Genomic DNA, 23,759 nt, shown 5'->3' on the forward strand with positions numbered 1-23,759 from the left:
TTAGCGCAGCAGGTTCAACGTGGGGAGATGAGCAGGGACCCTGACTTAAAGGGCTTCCTCACACAGAGGAGGCATCTGCAAACGCTTGGCAAGCAGCCTGTGTGTGTGTGTGTGTGTGTGTGTGTGTGTGTGAGAGTGTCTTTGTCTGACATATGAGCCCTGACACCACAGTAATTATCCATCCTTCTTCACTACGTGCTCAGGGCTCCTGAGTGCTTCACATCAGTTTCCTTCAGTGTGCTTTCAGACAATTAATGAGCATTTGAGATCCCAGCATGTTGGAGTGGTTTGTTTTGAACCTACTCGTATGATGTTTTTCATCTCTGGTCAAGAGTGAAGAACAGAACGACTGTATTTTGAATCGAGAATCTATTTGTTATCCACTTGAATTACAGTTTTCACTCATTGGCATTTGTAGTAGCGTCAGATTGGAGCATGATCATCTCCCAGTCCTCCTCCGCACCCATAAGGAGGAACGGGAGTGCCTGGTGTTTTCATTGTCCAGGTTTGGTGTAGGATTGAGGCCTGTGTTTGTGTCTGTTTTGGTTTGACTTTGATGTGTGACGTAATCTAGTGTCTCTGTTCTCCAGCTGCTCTTTCAGGAGACCAACCCGGGCGTGAGGTACCAGTACACCATCAATAGAGATGTGCTGAGTGAATCCAGCAACGGAAGCCTTGTCTCTGATTTCCAGTGGAAACTTGGAGCATGGACAGAGTGCACCACCACATGTGGAACAGGTAGAATATTTAACCCTTTAGGGCCATATTCAGGATTGAACAGTTACTACAAGTCATATATGTATATGAATATCAGTAGTGTACCAAAAGTTACTTCGATGTTTATGGGGAAAGTCCTGTGTATTCATACTCGGCTTACACACATGCTTTCTGGATGGCCCAGGCGTCTCCAAGCCTGCCAGATTTTTATTGAGTATTGCTGTCCGATGCTTTTTTCACTAGTGTTTTTTACTACCACAATTAAACAGAAGCACTTGTTTTTAGTGAGAGTAAATGCCAACTGAGGAAGCAGATTGCGTTTTTCCCTTTTCTGTCAAATATAATGTACTATATTATTCTATCCACATTCACTGGATATGAGCAATTGTGCGCTCTGATTAGCTACTCTCCTACTAGGCTATCAGCTCATATACCGTGAGTAGAGAAAAACAAAATGGCAGTGCGTGTTGCTGAACCGACCGAGGACGAAATAAAAACTACTCGAAAACAAAACCCCCAAGAATACAAAAAAAAGCAAGAAAATATGGAATAAAAGTATTTGATAGTAAGAACATATCGGGTTTTTTTTCAAGAATTATTACTATAGCATTTTTCACAAATTGCTCCTGTCATTTCGCCGGTTTGTTTACGTTCTAAGCGGAAATTATTTTGTCGGACGTTTTGTATGAAGTTTTTATTTATCGAATTTGCAAAAAAAAAAAAAATGCTCCGTTTTTCAAAATCCAGTGAATGTGGATAGAATAAAACAGTTATTCCACTCAATCTCGTTGTACATGGATTATAGCCGACTCGGCACGTATCAGCTCATGTATGACTCGATTTTGTAGAATAACTATTAATTATATGTATGATGTACCGTAATATGAGAATGAGAACATTCATGGCAGTCATTGAAACAAAACAAAAACAAAGCATCTGGTCCAGTATATTGTCAGTTTATTCTATCCACATTCACTGGATATGAGCAATCACGTGCTCTGATTGGCTGCTCTACTATTAAGATATCGGCTCATATACCATAAGTAGAGAAAAACAAAATGGCAGAGCGTGTTGCTGAACCAACCGAGGACGAAATAAAAAACTACTCAAAAACAAAACCCCAAAAAATTATCAAGTATTTAAAAGAAACAGAAATAGGTAAATGAATATAGGTTTTTGGTTTTATTTTTTCCCCAATATCTCCTGTTCCACACTCCAGCCCAGTCGGTGGTGGCAATGCACTTTTAAGTTGGTTTGTCAACCACCAAAAAAAACCTCAAGAAGAAGAAGAAAAACACAAAAAAATAATTTCAAAACAAAGCAACAGAATATGGAATAAAAATATTTGATGGTAAGAACATATCTTTTTTTTTTCCAGAATTATAATTATTATAGCATTTTTCACAAATTGCTACTGAGATTTCACCGGTTTGTTTACATTCTAAGCGAAATGATTTTGTCGGATGTTTTGGATGAAGTTTTTATTTATCGAATTTGCAAAAAATAAAAATGCCCTGTTTCTCAAAATCCAGTGAATGTGGATAGAATAAAACAGTTATTCCACTCAATCTCGTCATACATGGCTTATAGCCGACTCAGTGCTACGCGCCTCGTCGGCTATCAGCTCATGTACGACTCAATTTCGTGGAATAACTGTTAAATATTGCTGCATGAATTTTCCGAACACCTTAGACAATGCAATAATGATTTAATGTATCAGTAGATCTTTCAGGTTGTTTAGAACCTGTCTTTAAAACAGCACGTGCTCCAGTACATCCTATTGTTTTTCAAGATGAACTAGAAGTATGGTGGAAGAAAGCATGAGGATTAGTCAGGGATTTAAAAAAAAAAAAACAAGCTCTATTCAGTGTTGAGAATTGTAGCAAGTGACTGGACAGCCCATGGTTTAAAGGAATATACAGTATATATTTCGGCACTGCCTAAAAGCAGAGCTCCCAATGAATGTAAAACGTGTGTGTAAGTGGCAGCCAGAGCTGTCATTCCATTCATTATTTACAAGCAGAACTGTCAGCCCAGGAAGCTGTATTTGTTATACGGTACTTCAGACGCTCGCTGCTGTGTTTATATTCCCCATGTGCCTCCGTCAGAGGTTCAGCACGGTATGTTATAAAGCTTTGCTGTCTGTCATTCTGATATGTCATTCATGCACAATGTAAAGTTTGTGTGCTGTTTATTGAGTGTGTTTTGTTTGTGTTCGGTGCATTGGTTGAACTGTGGTTTAGCACAGGATTTCGACCGCAGAGGCTAACGGTGCACGTTTGGCTAACTTGTAGAGGTTTGCACGATTCGTTAAGTAGAGCAAGGTGTGTAACGTTCAGAGTAAAGTCTGTACACATTACTCTGCAAAACTGTGTATTTGTCTACGACCATGTTATGTGAATTATTTTTCTTTTCTTTTCTTTAGTTTTCACAGTGTATGGTGTTTGATGTCCGGTGTTTGATGCTATCCTCGTGTTCAAGAGGAATAAAATGCATCTGCACCCGTCAGAGACTCTCTGTTGTTGTTTTTAATGCCAAGGGCTGCTACAGTGTTAGGATATAATCCCAAGTTATTTTTTTAAAATAAGCGCTGGATAAAACTGGGGATGTCCCGATCCGATCACGTGATCGGAAATCGGGCCCGATCACATGGTTTCAGACTCGATCGGAATCGGGCATTGCCTCCCGATCAGGTATCGGATATATATCTATATAATATATTCTCATTTTTAACACATCAATAGCTATGCGTTGGCACAGAGTGAGACCAGACCTCGTCTCAACACAGCAACATCAACACGTGCGGCATGACATCACTTTGTAGCGGAGATGCTATTGGTTATTGGCTGCCTGTTGCCGGCAAAGTTGAACACGGAAGCAGTTCGAAGCGGAAAGCAAAGCATGAGATCTTTTTTTTTTTTTGTTGGATGACAAAAGAAACGGGCTCAAACCTGAAAGGGTAGAAATGCTTGTTTTCATCAAGAAAAACGTTCATTTCCTTAATTGAAATTACTGTACACCACTGTGAGATGCGTTCTTAAAAGCAAATTACCGGCACTGTGGCACTTTATTTTTTTTTATTTGTTTAAATTCCTGCCAGGTATTTTAAGGTTATTTTTTTTAATTTGTTATTTATTGTTCAAACTGCCTCATGTAAGTACTCTGTTTGCTAACGGAGTTGTTGGATGTTAAAATAAGGTGTTAAATAAAAAATGAGGAACATCCTGGATCCGTTTCTTTCCTCGTCTTTATTTTTTATGGATTATAAGAAGTATCGGATCGGGACTCGGTATCGGCAGATACTCAAAATCAAATGATCGGTATCGGATCGGAGGGCAAAAAAACCTGATCGGGACATCCCTAGATAAAACCCCACCTATCTGATGGAAATAAAGATACAAATTTTGTTGTCTGGTGGTCAAGTGTTTATGAGATACAGTACGTTGCCTTTCACTTATGATCAGGTTCCCTATGGTGGTACACGGGCATCGTTCGTATGTGGGTCTGTCTCAGAAACTGGGTACTGTGGGGGTCCCCCACTAAATATACTCACAGTCAATAAACTATACGGTTTTGAATGGTGATGTTGGTTTTAATTTGAAATAAAATGATGAAAGAAATAATACAGATAAAACTAAATCTTTGATGTGAATACTCTGTTCAGAATTTGGCAAAAATTCTGCAAGTTTGTGGAAAAATGGCGGCTTGATCTGGGACATGATAAATCGTTGACTACATTGCATTCCCTTAAAAAGGTTGTAGTCCACTGAAAAGTCTACAGTTATCACTAATTGTATTTTAAGTTGTAACTTTATACACCTAAGGATCGGTGCACTCACAGAATAATCACAACCGTAATAAAACACCATGCAAAATATTTGATCACCTTCGTAACTCCATTTTCTGCAGACCCAAAACCAATACGATCGTGTGTTTTGATCTAAACGGAAAGCCTCAGGGTCGAGGTCACTACCTCACCAAAAGCAGTAACTTAAAATCACTACACCGTATAAACATTTAGTTATAAATCTGCGATTTTTGTTTTTTAAAACGAAAGCTGAAAGTTAGGTATAGAATATGTTTCTTACAGAATATGTTACGATGGTAGCTGGTCTTGTATGAATTTCTGAGCTATAAAATGAGTCGTGGTCTATTTTTTACCGTAGCGTGTTATTTGTGTGCGGGGAAGGACACACATTAACAATTTGCATGTGTAGAATGGAATTTTCCACTCCAACAGTTAGAAGTTGATCGTGGTTCCATTTGCGGTCTTTCTGTTACGCGGGTGATCTGTTCGGACGTTATCGCTGAAAAGGTGAGTTTTGACAGTTTTATTTTGTTTTCGTCTTGCAGTATAAGGCAATAGAATGTTTGTTTCTTTTTCATCTTACTTTCATATTTCGTAGTGTTTGCGTATTTTTGGCCAATATTTTGCAACCACGGTCAATTTAGATCGAACTTTTGATAGAATCTACGGCCAGTCATTTTGCCCCGCCCCCACCTCGCGCTCCGTCCGGTGCGGTAGTGATGTCCCGTTGCTCGCACGCTTTTTTAATTATGTGTCATTGGGGTGTCATGAGTGAGTGTAGTTATGTACATGATTTCTGTAGTAAAGCTTGAAATAAAAAGAAAGGTTCTGTATCTCTACATGGTTCTTATGGTTATTAAAGGAGAACTAAAGGCAAATTTTTTCTTATCAAAATTCTATTTATCTCATTTTATTAAATATCGGAATGCATTTTTGATCGCTACTCTGTCACTGCTGTAGCAACTTATGAGTGTTTGAAATATGCTCTGTAATACATCAGTCCATATGTCAAAGCAATGGCCGTAAACGAGATTCGTTGAGACCTGTGCGAGACATCGGAGGACGGAAGTAAAACGTACAGCGGAAATCAAAGTGACCAACATCTGCCAACGTTGTCAAAAGATGCGCGCGCCCTCTTTCGAATGTTGACGTAATCGAGCCGGAAGTTCTGTTTGTTTTGATAGCAATCAGGAAAGTTTGAAAAAAGTAGGCAGTAATCGTCATTTAAACTCGTTTTTGTGCAATATTTCGTTTGGAAAACAGTTTTCAAAATGGCGGCACTGACACCTGGCTGACACTTGACGTTTCGAAGTCTCGCACAAGTCTCGTGAAGATTGTGCGGATAAGCGACGCCTGCCGTGGACCAAACGAACTAAATTCAACACGGTTAAAAACCGAATAGGCCAATAAGTATAATATTTAATTACAATTAATTGCCAATACGAGTCACGATATAAGGTTACTAAAACCGAAAACGTAATTGAATAACACGTTAATTAAGAAATAATGCAAGTTTAAAAATGACTTCAGTTCTCCTTTAAGGTGTGATATGAAAGCAGCGTGAATCTCAAATAAAAGAATAACAAAAGAAAGGAGAAGAGCAGTGCATGAACTCAGAGTTGCTCACTCTCGTGAGGTTTGGATCAATGTACAATTGAATCAAAGATTGTGAGATGATTTCCTGTTGTTTCTGAGATGTCTGATTTGCTGGAGTCTGAATAAACTGAATTGAGTGCAGATGTTGATTTATAGTTGTCTCGCTATCGTGAGACGTGACAGAAAGCAAAGCTGGGTGTGGTTCAGTTTAGGTCACTTGTGGCATGTCTTTTTTTATTTATTCATTTATTTTATTCCATCTCATTCCTAGCATCAAACACAGAAGTGCTTAATGAGGAGAGACTCTTCGCACAAGAAGATTGACAAGCTGGATGATAGGAGTGCTGTTGAATGATTAACAGGAAATCGAGTTTGAGTGGTTGAACAAATGAGAGCAATGAAATCGGAGACTTTAATGAAGGGGAAAAAAGCTGCACTGGTGTTTTTTAAGCGAATCAACACATGATCCAGTGTAGCACAGAGCGGCGCTCCATACTTAACACAATATGGTGATGCATTGGCCGGATTTTTGATGGCTTTCGCGACCATACGAATGACATCCGTGTAACGCCACAGGGAACTCGATCGTAAGTGCGAGGCAACGTATCTCATAAACACTTGACCACCAGACAATGAAATTTGTATCTTTATTTCCATAAGGTAGGTGGGTTTTTATCCAGTGCTTTTTTTTAATAATGTGCAATTATTTCCTAACACTTTAGCAGCCCTTGGCATTAAAAACAACAACAGAGAGTCTCTGACGGGTGCAGATGCATTTTATTCCTCTCGAACACGAGGATAGCATCAAACACTGGACATCAAACACCATACACTGTGAAAACTAAAGAAAAGAAAAGAAAAATAATTCACGTAACATGGTTGCAGACAAATACCCAATTTTGCAGAGTAATGTGTACAGACTTTACTCTGAACGTTACACACCTTGCTGTACTTAATGAATCGTGCAAACCTCTACAAGTTAGCCAAACGTGCACCGTTAGCCTCTGCGCTTGAAATCTCGTGCTAAACCACAGTTCAACCAATGCATCGGACACAAACAAAACACACTCAGTAAACAGCACACAAACTTTACATTGTGCATGAATGACATATCAGAATGACAGACAGCAAAGCTTTATAACATACCGTGCTGAACCTCTGACGGAGGCACATGGGGAATATAAACACAGCAGCGAGCGTCTGAAGTACCGTATAACAAATACAGCTTCCTGGGCTGACAGTTCTGCTTGTAAATAATGAATAACGAGTGACCGCTCTGGCTGCCACTTACCGTACACATACATTTTACATTCATTGGGAGCTCTGCTTTTGGGCAGTACCGAAATATATTTATTTATTCTATCCACATTCACTAGATATGAGCAATCGCATGCTCTGATTGGCTACTCTCCTACTAGGATATCAGCTCATATACCGTGAGTAGAGAAAAACAAAATGGCTGGGTGCAGATATATCACTTTGTGATCAAGTATTTAAAAGAAACAGAAATAGCTAAATAAAAGAATATAGGGTTTTTTTTTCTTCCCCAATATCTCCTGTTCCACACGCCAGCCTAGTCGATGGCAGTAATGCACCTTTAAGTTGGTTTGCCAACCACCAGAAAAAGAAGAAAAGAAAATGGTGGATGGTGTTACTGTACCAACCAAGGACGAAATAAAAACTCTACCCGAAAACAAAACCTAAAAAAAAAAAAAATTAAAAAGCAACAAAATATGGAATGAAAGTATTTGATGGTAAGAATGTGTCTTTTTTATTTTTCAAGAATTATTATTGTCGCATTTTTCATAAATTGCTCCTGTCATTTTGTCGGTTTGTTTACATTCTAAGCAGAAATTATTTTGTCGGAAGTTTTGTATAAAGTTGTTATTTATCAAATTTGCAAAAAATAAAAATGTTCTGTTTCTAAAATCCAGTGAATGTGGATAGAATAAAACAGTTATTCCACTCAGTCTCGTCGTACATGGCTTATAGCCAACTCGGTGCTACGCGCCTCGTCGGCTATCAGCTCATGTACGACTCGATTTCGTGGAATAACTGTTAAATATATATGACCTGCAGTGTTGAGGATTTTTTTGTTTGAAAATGAAACAAAGGGGATGTTGCGGCTCAGGTGGATAAGGCGCCATACCATAAATCCGGGGACCCGGGTTCGATTCCGACCTGAGGTTATTTCCCGACCCCTCCCCATCTCTCACTTTCCTGCTCATTTCCTGTCTCTATACTGTCCTATCCAATAAAGATGAAAAAAGCCCCAAAAAATATCTTTAAAAATGAAACAAAAGTTATCACTCTGTCAGGAAGTTAAACATATTTGAACATGGCATATTTGACAATGCTTTGATATTAATTAACAGTCAAAGCTGTCAGGTTTGATTTGGCGGAAGATTTCATTTTGCGTATAGCCTCGGTCACAACCAGCCGTACGTGCTCCTACGGCCGGTCTACGTGCAAAAAAACGCAAGAAATGCATGGAGGGCGCGCGTGTGACGTGCTGATTTTCGAGCCGTAGACTGGCCGCAGACCGGCCGCAGAGGTTCTTTGTCATGTCAAACAAACTCTACAGGCGCTTACGTTTTTTTCAGGTTGCAAGACAAACTTACGGCCAACGCGCGTCTTTCTCCACGAACAAAAAAAACGCAGCGATTTGGGAAACGCCAAAAATTGCACGGCCAAAAAATCGTATGTCCGGTTGTGACCTAGGCTTATGTCATGCACTGTCATGGACATGTCCCACATCATCATGCTGACTCTTTAGAAAGAATTCTGACTTCACACAGAGATAGCGATACCAAGTTAGCCAGCTGATGTTACCTATATAGGTGGAAAGCAGTCCATGCCGGATTGGACTAAAGGCCTTAGTGTTTGGATGACTTCCACAAAACATATGATGTAATTGCAGACAAGATGGACATTATGTAATGGTTTCACTAATCTTCTCTTGCACATGACAGCTGGGAGAACTCCACGGAAGAATATGATTCACAACCAACATCTTATTGGTTGTTACAAACAAATCCAGCCCTAGCAGCAACCTCTGTTCCTGGAAAGTGATGCCATTGTGGAAGTGCTAAAATCTGCAGTTCCTCAAATGGCTACTTGAGGCTGGCTCCAAAAGCGAGTCAGTTCCCACAGACCCCCACGTTAACATGTCCAACTTTACAGCAAAAGTAAACATGTTTACAACCTGGTACGAAAAAAGGTTTCGGTCTGTATAGCTAGTTTCTCCCTTCATGTGGTGAATTTTTATCTCATCTCATCTCATTATCTGTAGCCGCTTTATCCTTCTACAGGGTCGCAGGCAAGCTGGAGCCTATCCCAGCTGACTCCGGGCGAAAGGCGGGGTACACCCTGGACAAGTCGCCAGGTCATCACAGGGCTGACACATAGACACAGACAACCATTCACACTCACACCTACGCTCAATTTAGAGTCACCAGTTAACCTAACCTGCATGTCTTTGGACTGTGGGGGAAACCGGAGCACCCGGAGGAAACCCACGCGGACACAGGGAGAACATGCAAACTCCGCACAGAAAGGCCCTCGCCGGCCACGGGGCTTGAACCCGGACCTTCTTGCTGTGACGCAACAGCGCTAACCACTACACCACCGTGCCGCCCATGAATTTTTATATAATTCAAAATTTATGCAACATTTCTGTAATATGGGCGGCACGGTGGTGTAGTGGTTAGCGCTGTCGCCTCACAGCAAGAAGGTCCTGGGTTCGAACCCCGGGTCCGGCGAGGGCCTTTCTGTGTGGAGTTTGCATGTTCTCCCCGTGTCCGCGTGGGTTTCCTCCGGGTGCTCCGGTTTCCCCCACAGTCCAAAGACATGCAGGTTAGGTTAACTGGTGACTCTAAATTGACCGTAGGTGTGAATGTGAGTGTGAATGGTTGTCTGTGTCTATGTGTCAGCCCTGTGATGACCTGGCGACTTGTCCAGGGTGTACCCCGCCTTTCGCCCGTAGTCAGCTGGGATAGGCTCCAGCTTGCCTGCGACCCTGTAGAAGGATAAAGCGGCTAGAGATAATGAGAATGAGATGAGTTTATTTCTGTAATATTTCACAAAATATCAGCCCATTCTGTGGCTGGGAAGTTATTTAATTTGAGCGGATTCCCGAGCAAATAATGTGCATGAAATCACTCTCTTCGCGCAGTCAAGCAGACAGAGGAAGTCCATGTGTGTGTGCATGTGCAGGTTTACCTTTGACCATGCACTGACAGTTCCATCATTCTGTCACTAAATGAACAGCTGATCACACTGAGGTGCTCACTGACCGCGATATTTATTAGTTTGGTCCTGCGTTTCCTTTCCTTCATATATAACATAACGTCTTTTCTTCTCGCTTTCCGTTACTGTAGTCGGTCTTTGACGTTTCATTCGCACACTCACATCCTCCATTTTCCTCTCCTGTTTCAAATTTGTATCTCACAATGCCTTGCACAAACGGGGAAAGCCCACTATGTGATGCATGGCATAGTATCTTGACTTGGGTCATGGTGAAGCAGGAAAAAATAGCGGGGAATTTAGGGCCACATGGCTCTAAATTCATTAATTGTTATATTAAAAAATGAATAAAATTGGAAGTCTGTTATTCGAATTCAGTAGCTTTTGGTCCACTAAACAAAAATAATTGGGTGTCAGGGAAAAATCTGAAAAGCAGTCTACCTTTAAGTGTTGAGTTTGCCTCTGGTGATATAACAAGCAATTGTGTTTGATATTTTGTAAAAGTCATTAACATTTCACACAATGGAGGATCCTAAGGTATGAAACTCACGTGTTATTTACTGTATTTGATCTGTCGAAACAAGTTTGGCATCAAAATTTTGCCCCTCTAGTTTTTCACTGAAAAATGACTGTAAGAATAATGTAGCTAGGTAATGAAATGCTATGTAAAATCACCCAATTAGTGTCTTGCAAAAGTTGATAGAAATTCATCAAAGCTTGTCTCACTTCTCTCACTTCACATCCTTTCTTCATATACAGCCTCTTGTTCTTTATATATACAGTTTCTGTTATCTATAATTCAGGAATTCCCTACTGGAAATATCTCCTCATTAGTAGTGTTCTGAACTTATTAAGTGTGACCTTACTGCACAAGAAGTAATGAAGATTACGGACATTTCTCTAGTCTGATTAAAGGCTCTACAGGGACATGTTGTTTGAAACCAGATAAATGGAAAATTAACAGTCATTGGTTCACTGTTGTCATGAAGCATTTCCTTGGGATTCTCAATGGGAATCAGTTGGTCTTTATGGAAACTCACGGGGTGCACATGAGATTCTAAGGTGCATTTATGGGAAATTATAGGCTGCATACCTCATGGTATTCCCACTTAGCCTTCCAAGGATAGCACGTAAAGCCCAGACTCACATGGGCTTATACACAGTATATGAAAGGACTCGACATTAACTTTTTAATCCACTTGTCCAATCGGACAAGCAGCAAGATTTTTCACTCATCCTGACCATAACCTTTTTATTAAAGGTACCATGGCATGAAATTTTCACTTTCTGAGGTTTTTTAACATTAAAATGAGTTCCTCTGACTTTCTTAAGTCACCCCAGTGGCTAGAAATTTCATAATGTGTAAACCAAACTATGCCCAACATTTGAGAATGGCGCGTCAAAACGGCACGTTGATAAACTCTTCCCTTTACTACATCAGCAAGGGAGATGATCCCCACGCCCCCCCCTCTGGATTCCCACCCACTGTATGAATTGCCCGCCCAGTTGTAGTGAGGAGACCATAGAGGACACAACAACATGGCATCACCTAAGCGAGCAAAACATGGAAATTGCGCTGTACATGGATGTGACAATACAGAAAAGAGTCTGTTTTTACTGCCGACGGGAGAGCCCCTGAAGACGCAGTGGCTTCATTTTATTTACTTCAATAATACGCCATCGAAGGGCGGCACGGTGGTGTAGTGGTTAGCGCTGTCGCCTCACAGCAAGAAGGTCCTGGGTTCGAGCCCCGGGGCCGGCGAGGGCCTTTCTGTGTGGAGTTTGCATGTTCTCCCCGTGTCCGCGTGGGTTTCCTCCGGGTGCTCCGGTTTCCCCCAAAGACATGCAGGTTAGGTTAACTGGTGACTCTAAATTGACCGTAGGTGTGAATGTGGGTGTGAATGGTTGTCTGTGTCTATGTGTCAGCCCTGTGATGACCTGGCGACTTGTCCAGGGTGTACCCCGCCTTTCGCCCGTAGTCAGCTGGGATAGGCTCCAGCTTGCCTGCGACCCTGTAGAAGGATAAAGCGGCTAGAGATAATGAGATGAGATGAATACGCCATCGAGTCTACCTAAGACGGTGTATGTTTGTCGGAAGCATTTTCCTGAGGAATGTTTCCACAACTTGGGACAGTACAGGGCGGGTTTTGGACATCAACTGTCACTGAAGCCTGGGTCCGTACCAAGCATCCCTGCCGCATCAGCCACAAACAGCGACCAAAAGTGTATAACTGTTAAGTCGTTTTGCCGTGTTTTAAAATCAGTGCCATGTTAGCCTTGCAATGGCTACATTAGCTGTGCAGCTAACCGCTTCCTGCAGTTAGCCAGGTACTCTGTGCTACAAAACCAAAAAGCATGCAGCATGCTCTGTTAAACTGAGTTTAGTCTGGAAATTGACTGTAACTTATGAGCTTATGTTTTGCCGTGTTTTAAAATCGTTGCCAAGTTAGCCTTGCAATGGCTACATTAGCTGTGCAGCTAACCGCTTCCTGCAGTTAGCCAGGTACTCTGCGCTACAAAACCAAAAAGCATGCAGCATGCTCTGTTATAATAGCCAATCAAAACAGTTTTTACAAAGACACCCACATTCTTTTTTTTAAGTCACTCGTTCATTTTATTTGTTTGTTTGTTCAGTAAAAACCCAAACATTTGTTGAATTTATTTTATTTCCTCGCGTCGCACCTTAATGACGTCAGCGCGCGGTATTTTTCCCTTCGCGGTTTGTTCCTTCTCTCTCACCATAGTAAGACACCCACATCCGCTTGTTCTGACCCACTGGAGGTAGCGTCACAGTGCTGTTAGCCAATCAGAGGTAACACGTTTACATGTCATGAATATTAATGATAAGACCCGCCCCCACCCTCTACCCTTCCCCGCCTCCTGCTTCTCATTAGCAAAACGACGCACTGGGAAAAGCGCTGAAATGGGGCTTTCTCCCAGGAGGCTATATCTACGTGCCGAGGGTTCATTTCGAGAAAGGCTGCGGATATAACATCCGGAAGCCTCCACGAGCCCGTTTAAAGCATCAACAATTCACCATGCCATGGGACCTTTAATATTTATTTACCAGTTCAGTGAAAGGAAAGTGATTAACAACGTTTATCAAAAAGCAGGTATAGTTATGATAATTATTATGCTTTAATGATTTATAATTTTTCAATCAAACCCAAACTTTAACTGTAACAATAAATAAAAGCTATCCAATGCCCCATTATGGTGCATGTGTTTTGTTATTGTTATAACCTGTTACCTGATCTGCAGTTTTCAGAGTTAGACTCACCCAAATTCAAAGCTTCTGGAGGAAATAAAGTTAAATCCTGATTAATCCAGTAAAACCTGAAGTATAAACTAATTTAAAGAAATTAAACCGAAAACAAGAAAACAAGTCGGACATGACAAGGGTGACAGAATCACGTTGTGAATGAAAACAAATCGTAAGTGAGTTCGGCACAGTCATAAAATTCCCACGAAATATTTTATGACATTTGTGATGGTTAATGTTAATGTGAACCATACAAAAGAAAAATACAATAAAATGTCTGAATGAAATGAAGATTCATCACAGATATTTATTTTATTCAGGTATTTGATCACCATTTCTCCAATTTTGATGAAGTCTAATAATCTATAATTAGATATTACGATGTGGTTATTTTTACACACGCACCTGCTGTATTCGGCTTCCCTGGAATTTCGTAAACAATAACACGGCTGGATCACTGACGGGCTTGAACTAGTTTTGTTGGAACTTTGTTGATGTAACTCTTGAATAATTGCAATAAAAATGGTGATTTTGACTTGTCCGGACCAAACATTTGGTTGTCCTGGACAGTCGGACGACCATTAATATCAAGCGTTGTATGACACAACCCTATAACCTTCTCATAAAACACTTAAAAGTAGACTGCTTTTCGATTTCATAAAATCAGTGAAATTTAGTTCTCTCTGAAATTTGGTCATTGTGATATACTTTTGTAATATCCAAAAAAAAAAAGAGGCTATTCTTGGCTGGGAAGTTATTTAATTTGAAGGGATTCCCTATCAAATAATGTGCATGAAATCCCTCACTTCGCGCAGTCAAGCAGAGGAAGTCCGTGTGCACATGTGCATGCTTACCTTAGTCGTCATCATCTTCTTCATCTTTAAGGTTTTACGGCAGCTGGCATCCAGTGTTGCATTATTGCCATCTACAGGTTTACCTTTGAGCGTGCACTGACAGTGACATCATTCTGTTGCTAAACGAACAGCTGATCACACCGAGGTGCTCGCTGACCGCCGATATTTATTAGTTTGGTCCTGCGTTTCCTTTCCTTCGCAGCATAACATCTTTTCTTCTCGTTTTCCGTTACTGTAGTCGGTCTTTCGTGTTTCATTCGCACACTCACATCCTCCATTGTTCTCTCCTGTTTCACATTTGTATCCCACAATGCCTTGCGCGAACAGGGAAAGCCCACCACATGATGCATGAAGGAGTATCTTGTATTGCGTCATGGTGAAGCAAGAAAAAATAGCGGAGAATTTAGGACCACATGGCCCTAAATTCGTTAATTACTCTATTTAAAAAAAAACTAATAAAATTTGAAGTCTGTGATTTGAATTCAGTAGCTTTTGGTCCACTAAACAAAAATAATTGCGTGTTGGGGAAAATTATTTTTATGACCTAAACTTGAAAAATCTGAAAGGCAGTCTACCTGTAAAATGCCACAGGATTTCCATGACAGAAATTAAAATCTATTATTTATATTATCAAAAAGTCAATATGAGGCTCACATCCTAGAAGCAAGTAATTATTGGCACCCCTTGTAAAGATTAGTAAGATGGTTAGAAAAATATCCAGTTTTGATGAAGGGATGACGAAAGGAATTTGGCCTCTGTGTCACCTCATATTTGTTCCCCAGTTAATCAGGAAGTCATGGATTACAGCTTGAAAGTTCCTACACACTCCAATCAACTCAAACCTGTACAATTTAAATGGGAAACATGCTTCAGGTACATTGTGTTCACTGTAAATTCTAGGGGTTCCAGTAATAGTGGCACATGTGTTTTTGTTGGAAATAATTATATCTTGACGAGGGATTTGTTCTTCTCTGAATAATTGTATTTCAATTAAAGGTTGGATTTTTCTCATTTTTTCAGTGTGAGATGAAGCGACTTCACCAAAAGGTGCATTTTTGTTTTCTAATCCTTTTCATTTATCTTTACAAAGGGTGCCAATAATTGTAGAGGACACTGTAAGCTGTTATTAAGTTCAAGAGAGAAAAAAGACAGGATGCTGACAGAGCGACTGTTTTTAGTTGTTACAACGTACAGTATGTGATGGCAGAAACGTAAAAATAAATGGATAAAAAACTTGTCAGCTTGTTGATCTTTAATAAATAAACAGTTGCTACAAGTCACATTGGTAAATTTCTGTGCTACAAAAAGAATGAAACACTTTGGGACGTTTCATGAGAGGAAAATAATCCATTTCGGTGTGGCGATCATAACTCTGTTGTTGATTATTTGACGATAACAGCATGTCCTGATGCATTTTATTCTTTATCGATGTATTCTTTACTGACTGCATAAAGGATGTCTACAAGAGTGTGTCCTAGATAATATTTAGATGCAGAGTTGCACTTTCACATATGTCAAGATTCAGCATGGAGCATGTCTAAAAAGTAAGAAAAATGTTTGTACGTATAAATGATAAGTAAGGAATAAAACATGACTGGGCAGTCCACAGCATTACCACCTTAAAGTTGATTATTTTCCTTTAACTGTGCATCCTGAAGTGATTTATACCTGTTATACAACAACAGTTTGCCTGTTAAAATTTGTTTAGTTAATAATGAACAAAATGAGGTGCTTTTTTATCTATTTATAGTTACATTTAATGTTGTGGAATGTCTATGAAACAAGTTAGAGTAGCTATAACCGGCCTCTCTTTCTTCTCTCTCTTAAAGTTAGTAAGACAAAAAAATGCAAGTTGTCATGTTATCATGAAATAAAACTTTCTGTCGTGCTGTCTTGAAGATGTTCCCATGCTTGGAAACCTCCTGAGTATTACACAAAACACTAATGACCCTTTCTGTAAACGTTGAGTTACATTACAGGGATTTAGCAGATGCTCATAACCAGAGTGACGTACAACAAGGGGGTACATGACACAGTGGAGCAGAGAGTTAAGGGCCTTGCTCAAGGGCCCAACAGTGGCAGCTTGTCAGTGCTTGTCAGGGGGGAAGCTGTGGCCTAAAGATTAGAGAAGCAGCTTTGGGAACAAAAAGTTGCTGGTTTGATTCCCTGGACTAGCAGGAATGGTTGAAGTGCCTTTTAGCAAGGCACCTGACCCCCCAACTGCTCTGGGTATGTTGTATGCCACGCCAGATAAGAGCATCTGCTAAATGCAGTGCAGGAGCTTGAACCCATGACCTTCAGATCAGTAACCCAGAGCCTTAACTGTTGAGCCATCACTGCCCCTCTATGAAGCTCCCTCTTCAAAAACTTTAGGAATTATACATTTTCCAACACGTTTTTACATTGGTTTATGATTAACCTTAATTTTTTTAAAGGTCGTGTAACATATAAGTCCCTGTGAATGAACTATTAGTGTCGAAACGATAATGTATAAGAACAAGTGCAAATCTGTCATTTGAATTATGGTCGATACTGCTGTACAGTGGTGTAGTGGTTAGTACTGTTGCCTCACAGGAAGAAGGTTCTGGGTTTGAGCCCAGTGGCTAACAGGGGCCTTTCTGTGTGGAGTTTGCATGTTCTCCCCATGTCTGTGTGGGTTTCCTCCCACAGTCCAAAGACATGCAGATTAGGTCAATTGGCTACTCTAAACTGCCCACTGGTGTGTATGTGTACCTGCTGCCAGATGAGGGTTTGGGTCCCTCTGGTGTGCAATAATCACCCAAGAATATTCAGGGAAGCTAGGTGATGGTATCCTGGATTGCTGACCCTCAAGTATGAGGATGGCAACAAACTACTCTTATAGAGTTATTGTAAGTAATAGGTTTTTATGCACTTCTCAGAAACATATTTAGTAGTTGTTGGCATATCAGTATTTTATAGTAGTCTGTTTTGCATCTGTATATGTTAAATGCTACAGTACCATCCATCCATCCAGCCATTATCCACAACCGCTTATCCTGTGCAGGGTTGCGGGCAAGTTGGAGCCTATCCCAGCTGACTATGGGCAAGAGGCAGGGTACACCCTGGACAAGTCGCCAGGTTATTGCAGGGCTGACACACAGAAACAAACAACCATTCACACTCACATTCACACCTACGGTCAATTTAGAGCCACCAATAGATAGTTTTCACTGACGTCACGGCATTCCGGGGAACGCCCTCCAGTCACCATCTTGTGGGGCAAACAAAACGGACCATCGCTATTACCGGCTACGTTATCTCGGACGAATTTATGAAGTTATATAGTCAGTTTTCTAAAATAAAGATCAATGTCGGCAAAATCAAGCAAACGGAAGTATATAGATACATTGGACGACATCTCACGACAACGGTATGCAGCCAAACTGGCCTTGATTGGGGGAATTGACTGACACCTACGAAGTGGACATAGATGCATTTTCAAGTGACTATGCAGGGCTGCCATCCATATTGTACCCTGATATTGTGAACTATTTTGTGAATAGTAAAAGTGCCTACACACTTGACGACCTCAAAGCATATAAGTTGCTGGAGTCATACAATTATTTTGTCTGTGGCTGGGTCCGTGAAGTCCACCATATAAAAACAAGTGACAGTCGTGTCCTGATTACAGCCAAGGTATGTAAACATTGGAATTTTAGAGCTCTCAACACTGCATATAAATATATGTGTGTGTATAATATCGAGTTGATTTAAATCGGAAAGCTGCGCAAATGTGCGCAGCTTTCCGATTCACTGTTTTTTTCTCATCCTTATACTTCCTATGTTTCATGGACTGTAACAGATTTGCAATTGATTGTTTATTTAAACAACTTACCACTTATAAAATGATCGGAGCAGACTTTGCTGTGTTTGGAAGGCTGATAATCCTTGCGGTTGATTCTCGCAAGCCATAGATTTCTCCTTTGTATGCTGAGTTTCTTTGTTTGCTCGCCTTCGTGCTCCTGTACAGTGGGAATTCCATAAAAGCTCCGCTTGACGTCATCATCTGACCTATTACGACAGCTGTGAATACAACAGGTGTGCACCATTGCTAGCTTTAAATAGCCTGCTTGGGTTCTTTTGAAGACTTTGTACTCGCGTGTTACAATGTGTGCTCAGTCACCCGTACGGTAAGCTTGACCCGCAAGATGGCCACCGCTAGGGAATCCCCAACTCTGTGACGTCATGTGAAAACTATGTATTAACCTAACCTGCATGTTTTTGGACTGTGGGGGAAACCGGAGCACCCGGAGGAAACCCACGCAGACACAGGAAGAACATGCAAACTCCACACAGAAAGGCCCCCATTGACCACTGGGCTCAAACCCAGAACCTTCTTATTGTGAGGTGACAGTGCTAACCACTACACCACCATGCCACCCCCTGGTACAGTACCTTTATGCTTTAAACATACAAAGACATTTATGGTAGATTTCAATCCAACACTCTGTACAGTTTGACGTTTTCCTGGTTCTACTTCACCTCATTGAGGAATAAGACATGTTCGTGCAGAGCTCTGAAGACTGTGGGCTTATCAGACACTGGTACTTAAAACCAGTTACCTTATCATATGTCTATTCTAGCCTTTGGGAAAAGGCCATTTTCCTGTTCATGACATAATCATTCTTTTTTCTGCAGTCTGTGGACACTTTAGGAGTTGCTGAAAAAGAAAAATGCCTTACTTCTTTTGTAATTGATTTCCTTTGCAAGTCCAGAATAGGTTACAAAGAAGTTACATTATGAGCATTTTATGAATTATACAGACTCTGGAGATTATTCCATGAATGATATTCTGAGAAAAACGGTTGAATGTAGTACCTCAGAAGGTTTTCTATTGTTTGGCTCTTGGGAAGACTTCATAAAGATCTATGTGCAACTTAGTCTTAGCCTTAGATCCTCTTCCCCTAATCCATTTCTGATTTTCAAGGTTTTGAGCACTCACTCATCCATGAAATTCATATATTTAGTACAGAATTTCCATCCACACACTTGCTTATGGGCTATGGGAAAGAGGTCTGCTGATGTTCACTGGAAGTTTCATTGGAAAGGCTTCTTCCTCTGAAAGTAGCCACTTATTAGAAATATTTATTCCAGAGGATCCAAATGAAACCCAAGAATCAAGAAGAAACCTACAGTGGCGCATGAAAGTTTGTGAACCCTTTAGAATTTTCTATATTTCTGCATAAATATGACCTAAAACATCATCAGATTTTCACACAAGTCCTAAAAGTAGATAAAGAGAACCCAGTTGAGATAAGATAAGATAAGATAAAACTTTATTATCCGTGATCAACAATAATGTTAAACAAATGAGACAAAAATATTATACTTGGTCATTTATTTATTGAGGAAAATGATCCAAAATTGCATATCTGTGAGTGGCAAAAGTATGTGAACCTCTAGGATTAGCAGTTAATTTGAAGGTGAAATTAGAGTCAGCTGTTTTCAATCAATGGTATGACAATCAGGTGTGAGTGGGCACCGTGTTTTATTTAAAGAACAGAGATCTATCAAAGTCTGATCTTCACAGCACATGTTTGTGGAAGTGTATCCTGGCACGAACAAAGGAGATTTCTGAGGACCTCAGAAAAAGCGTTGTTGATGCTCATCAGGCTGGAAAAGGTTACAAAACCATCTCTAAAGAGTTTGGACTCCACCAATCCACAGTCAAACAGATTGTGTACAAATGGAGGAAATTCAAGACCATTGTTACCCTCCCCAGGAGTGGTCGACCAACAAAGATCACTCCAAGACCAAGGCGTGTAATAGTCGGCAAGGTCACAAAGGACCCCAGGGTAACTTCTAAGCAACTGAAGGCCTCTCTCACATTGGCTAATGTTAATGTTCAAAAGTCCACCATCAGGAGAACACTGAACAACAATGGTGTGCATGGCAGGGTTGCAAGGAGAAAGCCACAGCTCTCCAAAAAGAACATTGCTGCTTGTCTGCAGTTTGCTAAAGATCACGTGGACAAGCCAGAAGGCTATTGGAAAAATGTTTTGTGGATGGATGAGACCAAAATAGAACTTTTTGGTTTAAATGAGAAGCATGATGTCTAGAGAAAGGAAAACACTGCATTCCAGCATAAGAACCTTATCCCATCTGTGAAACATGGTGGTGGTAGTATCCTGGTTTGGGCCTGTTTTGCTACATCTGGGCCAGGACGGCTTGCCATCATTGATGGAACAATGAATTCTGAATTATACCAGCGAATTCTAAAGGAAGATGTCAGGACATCTCTCCATGAACTGAATCTCAAGAGAAGGTGGGTCATGCAGCAAGACAACGACCCTAAGCACACAAGTCGTTCTACCAAAGAATGGTTAAAGAAGAATAAAGATAATGTTTTGGAATGGCCAAGTCAAAGTCCTGACCTTAATCCAATCGAAATGTTGTGGAAGGACCTGAAGCAAGCAGTTCATGTGAGGAAACCCACCAACATCCCAGAGTTGAAGCTGTTCTGTACGGAGGAATGGGCTAAAATTTCTCCAAGCTGGTGTGCAGGACTGATCAACAGTTACTGGAAATGTTTAGTTGCAGTTATTGCTGCACAAGGGGGTCACACCAGATACTGAAAGCAAAGGTTCACATACTTTTGCCACTCACAGATATGTAATATTGGATCATTTTCCTCAATAAATAAATGACCAAGTATAATATTTTTGTCTCATTTGTTTAACTGAGTTCTCTTTATCTACTTTTAGGACTTGTGTGAAAATCTGATGATGTTTTAGGTCATATTTATGAAGAAATATAGAAAATTCTAAAGGGTTCACAAACTTTCAAGCAGCACTGTAATTTGGGGCCCTTTACTTCTGTTATCATCGTCACTGTGAACCATGCTTGGTTGACTTGGCCAGAATTGCAGCAGCAGGGTGGCTGGTTCCTTTCTGTGCACTCACACCTATGGGCAATTTAGAGTAGCCAGTTAACCTAACTGCATGCCTTTGGACTGTAGGGGAAACCGGAGCACCCCGTGGAAATGGGGAGAACATACAAACTCCACACAAAAAGCCCCCCGTCAGCCACTGGGCTCGAACCCAGAACCTTCTTGACGTCAGTATAAACCAGTGTACCACCATGCCATCCCCTTTACTCCCAGTAATGCTATACCATCCAAAAACACCCCAGACAATTGGGTATTTCCAACATTGTGGCAACAGCTTGAAAACGAACCACATGGTCTAGTGTCCACATACTTTTGGCCATACAGTGTGCATTGTATAACCGTACAACAGAATATTTTTTCCTTTCAGAAAAGTTTCCAAATAAATTCCTTTTTGAAAATCTAGAACCATCTTGAGGAACCATTTTTAGCCAATCCCAAATACCAAATTGGAAGATTTTGGAAAGTTTTCTTTTGAGATTGTTTATGTACCTAGAAGCAGTCTTGTGCTTTCTATTGACTGCATTGTGACTTTTCCAGTCTTGAATTTGCTCTTAAATTCTTTCAGACTCTCTGTTGACGCTGGACCTGTCTCATTTCTGCCTCAGTAATTTTGTCTGTGGTGCAGTGGTTAGCACTGTCACCTCATAGCAAGAAAGTTCTGGGTTCAGACCTCATGGCCAATGAGGGGCCTTTCTGTGTAGAGTTTGCATGTTCTCCCCTTGTCTGCATGGGTTTCCTTTGGGTGCTCTGGTTTCCCCCACAGTCCAAAGCCATGCGGTTAGGCTAATTGGCTACTCTAAATTGTCCATGACCAAGAGGAGTGACTTGCCAGCTGTACTTACTTAGCCAAGAAACCCTAGGAAAGGGACCTACCTCTCCCACAGAACACACTGGATGGGTGAAGAAGATGAAGAATTTTGCCTGTCAAATGAATTATGAGACATGGCAGTATTCAACTGTATTTGAATGTAGGAGGAATTTGGATTATGCCATCGTTAGATTGAAATTTGGTGCTGCATTCCTTAACTCACTGTTTAAATCACTATGACTTTCACTGTTCATCACTCGAGTTGAGTATGACTATCCTCCATGCAGCCAGCTGTTGGTGGGTAGCATGGTGGTGCAGTGGTGAGCACTGTTGCCTCACAGCAAGAAGGTTCTGGGTTTGAGCCCAGTGGCTGATGGGGGCCTTTCTGTGTGGAGTTTGCATGTTCTCCCCGTGTCTGCATGGGTTTCCTCCAGGTGCTCTGGTTTCCCCCAAACACATGCACTTAGGTTAACTGGCTACTCTAAATTGTCTATGGAGCACTTGCATGTGACGTCACAGCCGATCCAGATTGTGACAGACGCCATCTTGTCGGTCAAACGCCATGTTTCTACTTCTGCTTTTACTTCTACCTTTTCTTCTGGAAAACCCTACTATATACAATTCTACTACAACGGCTGCGGCTACAAGCTCTCCCTACCTGTGCACATTTTTTATGTTTTTTGTGTGTATTTTTGCGTGTTGTTCGTCTGTACCGGACTTCAATATCCACTACAACCATATGGACTTACTGGACATTGGTTTCCAGCAGAAAATGACGGTTTGTAGCGATTTCCATCGCATGCACAACATTCCGGACGAGAAAAAAAAAAACATTCCGGACGAGATAGCGAGACCAGCGGGGTCTCCGTGGATTGTTATCGGAAGCAAAGCGAAGGAGGCGGCGTCGGGAGCGGAAGCAAAAGCAAGGCTGCAGGCAGAGCCGGCCTGTTGACTAAGCTCAGAAAACAGCCACTCAAACCTCCACTGCTAAGCCTCTCTCTCTCCAACACCAGATCCATGTAAAGAAGACGGACGATTTGGAATTACAGCTGGAATTACCTTATTCTATTCTATAATCGGCTGGTCAGTGCATCTAGTATCAGTACTAGTAATACTTAAGTGACTTACCCATCCAATGAGGATTCTTGTTTACAAGATGCCACATCTGAGTCGCTGACAAATCCTGAATTTCTGTAAAGATAACTGTGCAGAGATTTATAAGCATGCAGTGCTTCACCACTGAACAGCGAGGGAAAGTTAATGAGGTAATTATACACGTCTGGGTATTCCGCTGGCAGTTCAAAATCCGGTCGTGAAAACTCCGTCCGGAAAGCCATAAGGGTCACTAATCTGTAGATCATTTATTTTAGACATATATCTAGTTATCTGTTCATTAGAAAAATGAGCCGTGTAGTCCGTCGGTTGAAATCGATCCATTCTGTACACGAGTGCAGCAGTATTCAGCGGTGTTTTTGACCGACAAGATGGCGGTTGTGTACTTTCCGGTCACGTGACTGCAAGATCTCTATAGGTGTGAATGGTTGTTTCCCAAGCCTGGA

At 41.0% G+C, this 23,759-nt stretch overlaps 1 protein-coding gene across 1 annotated transcript in view; it reads left to right on the forward strand.

The window, feature by feature from the left end:
- LOC132899192 (A disintegrin and metalloproteinase with thrombospondin motifs 7) overlaps positions 1-23,759 on the forward strand; it is a 222,861-nt gene that overhangs the window by 122,488 nt on the left and 76,614 nt on the right. Inside the window, exon 16 of the mRNA XM_060940894.1 lies at positions 591-738. Within this exon, the coding sequence (XP_060796877.1) occupies positions 591-738 (148 nt within the window). The remainder of the gene's footprint in view (positions 1-590; positions 739-23,759) is intronic.

The sequence above is a fragment of the Neoarius graeffei genome, chromosome 15, assembly GCF_027579695.1.
Source record: "Neoarius graeffei isolate fNeoGra1 chromosome 15, fNeoGra1.pri, whole genome shotgun sequence".
Classification (NCBI taxonomy): domain Eukaryota; kingdom Metazoa; phylum Chordata; class Actinopteri; order Siluriformes; family Ariidae; genus Neoarius; species Neoarius graeffei.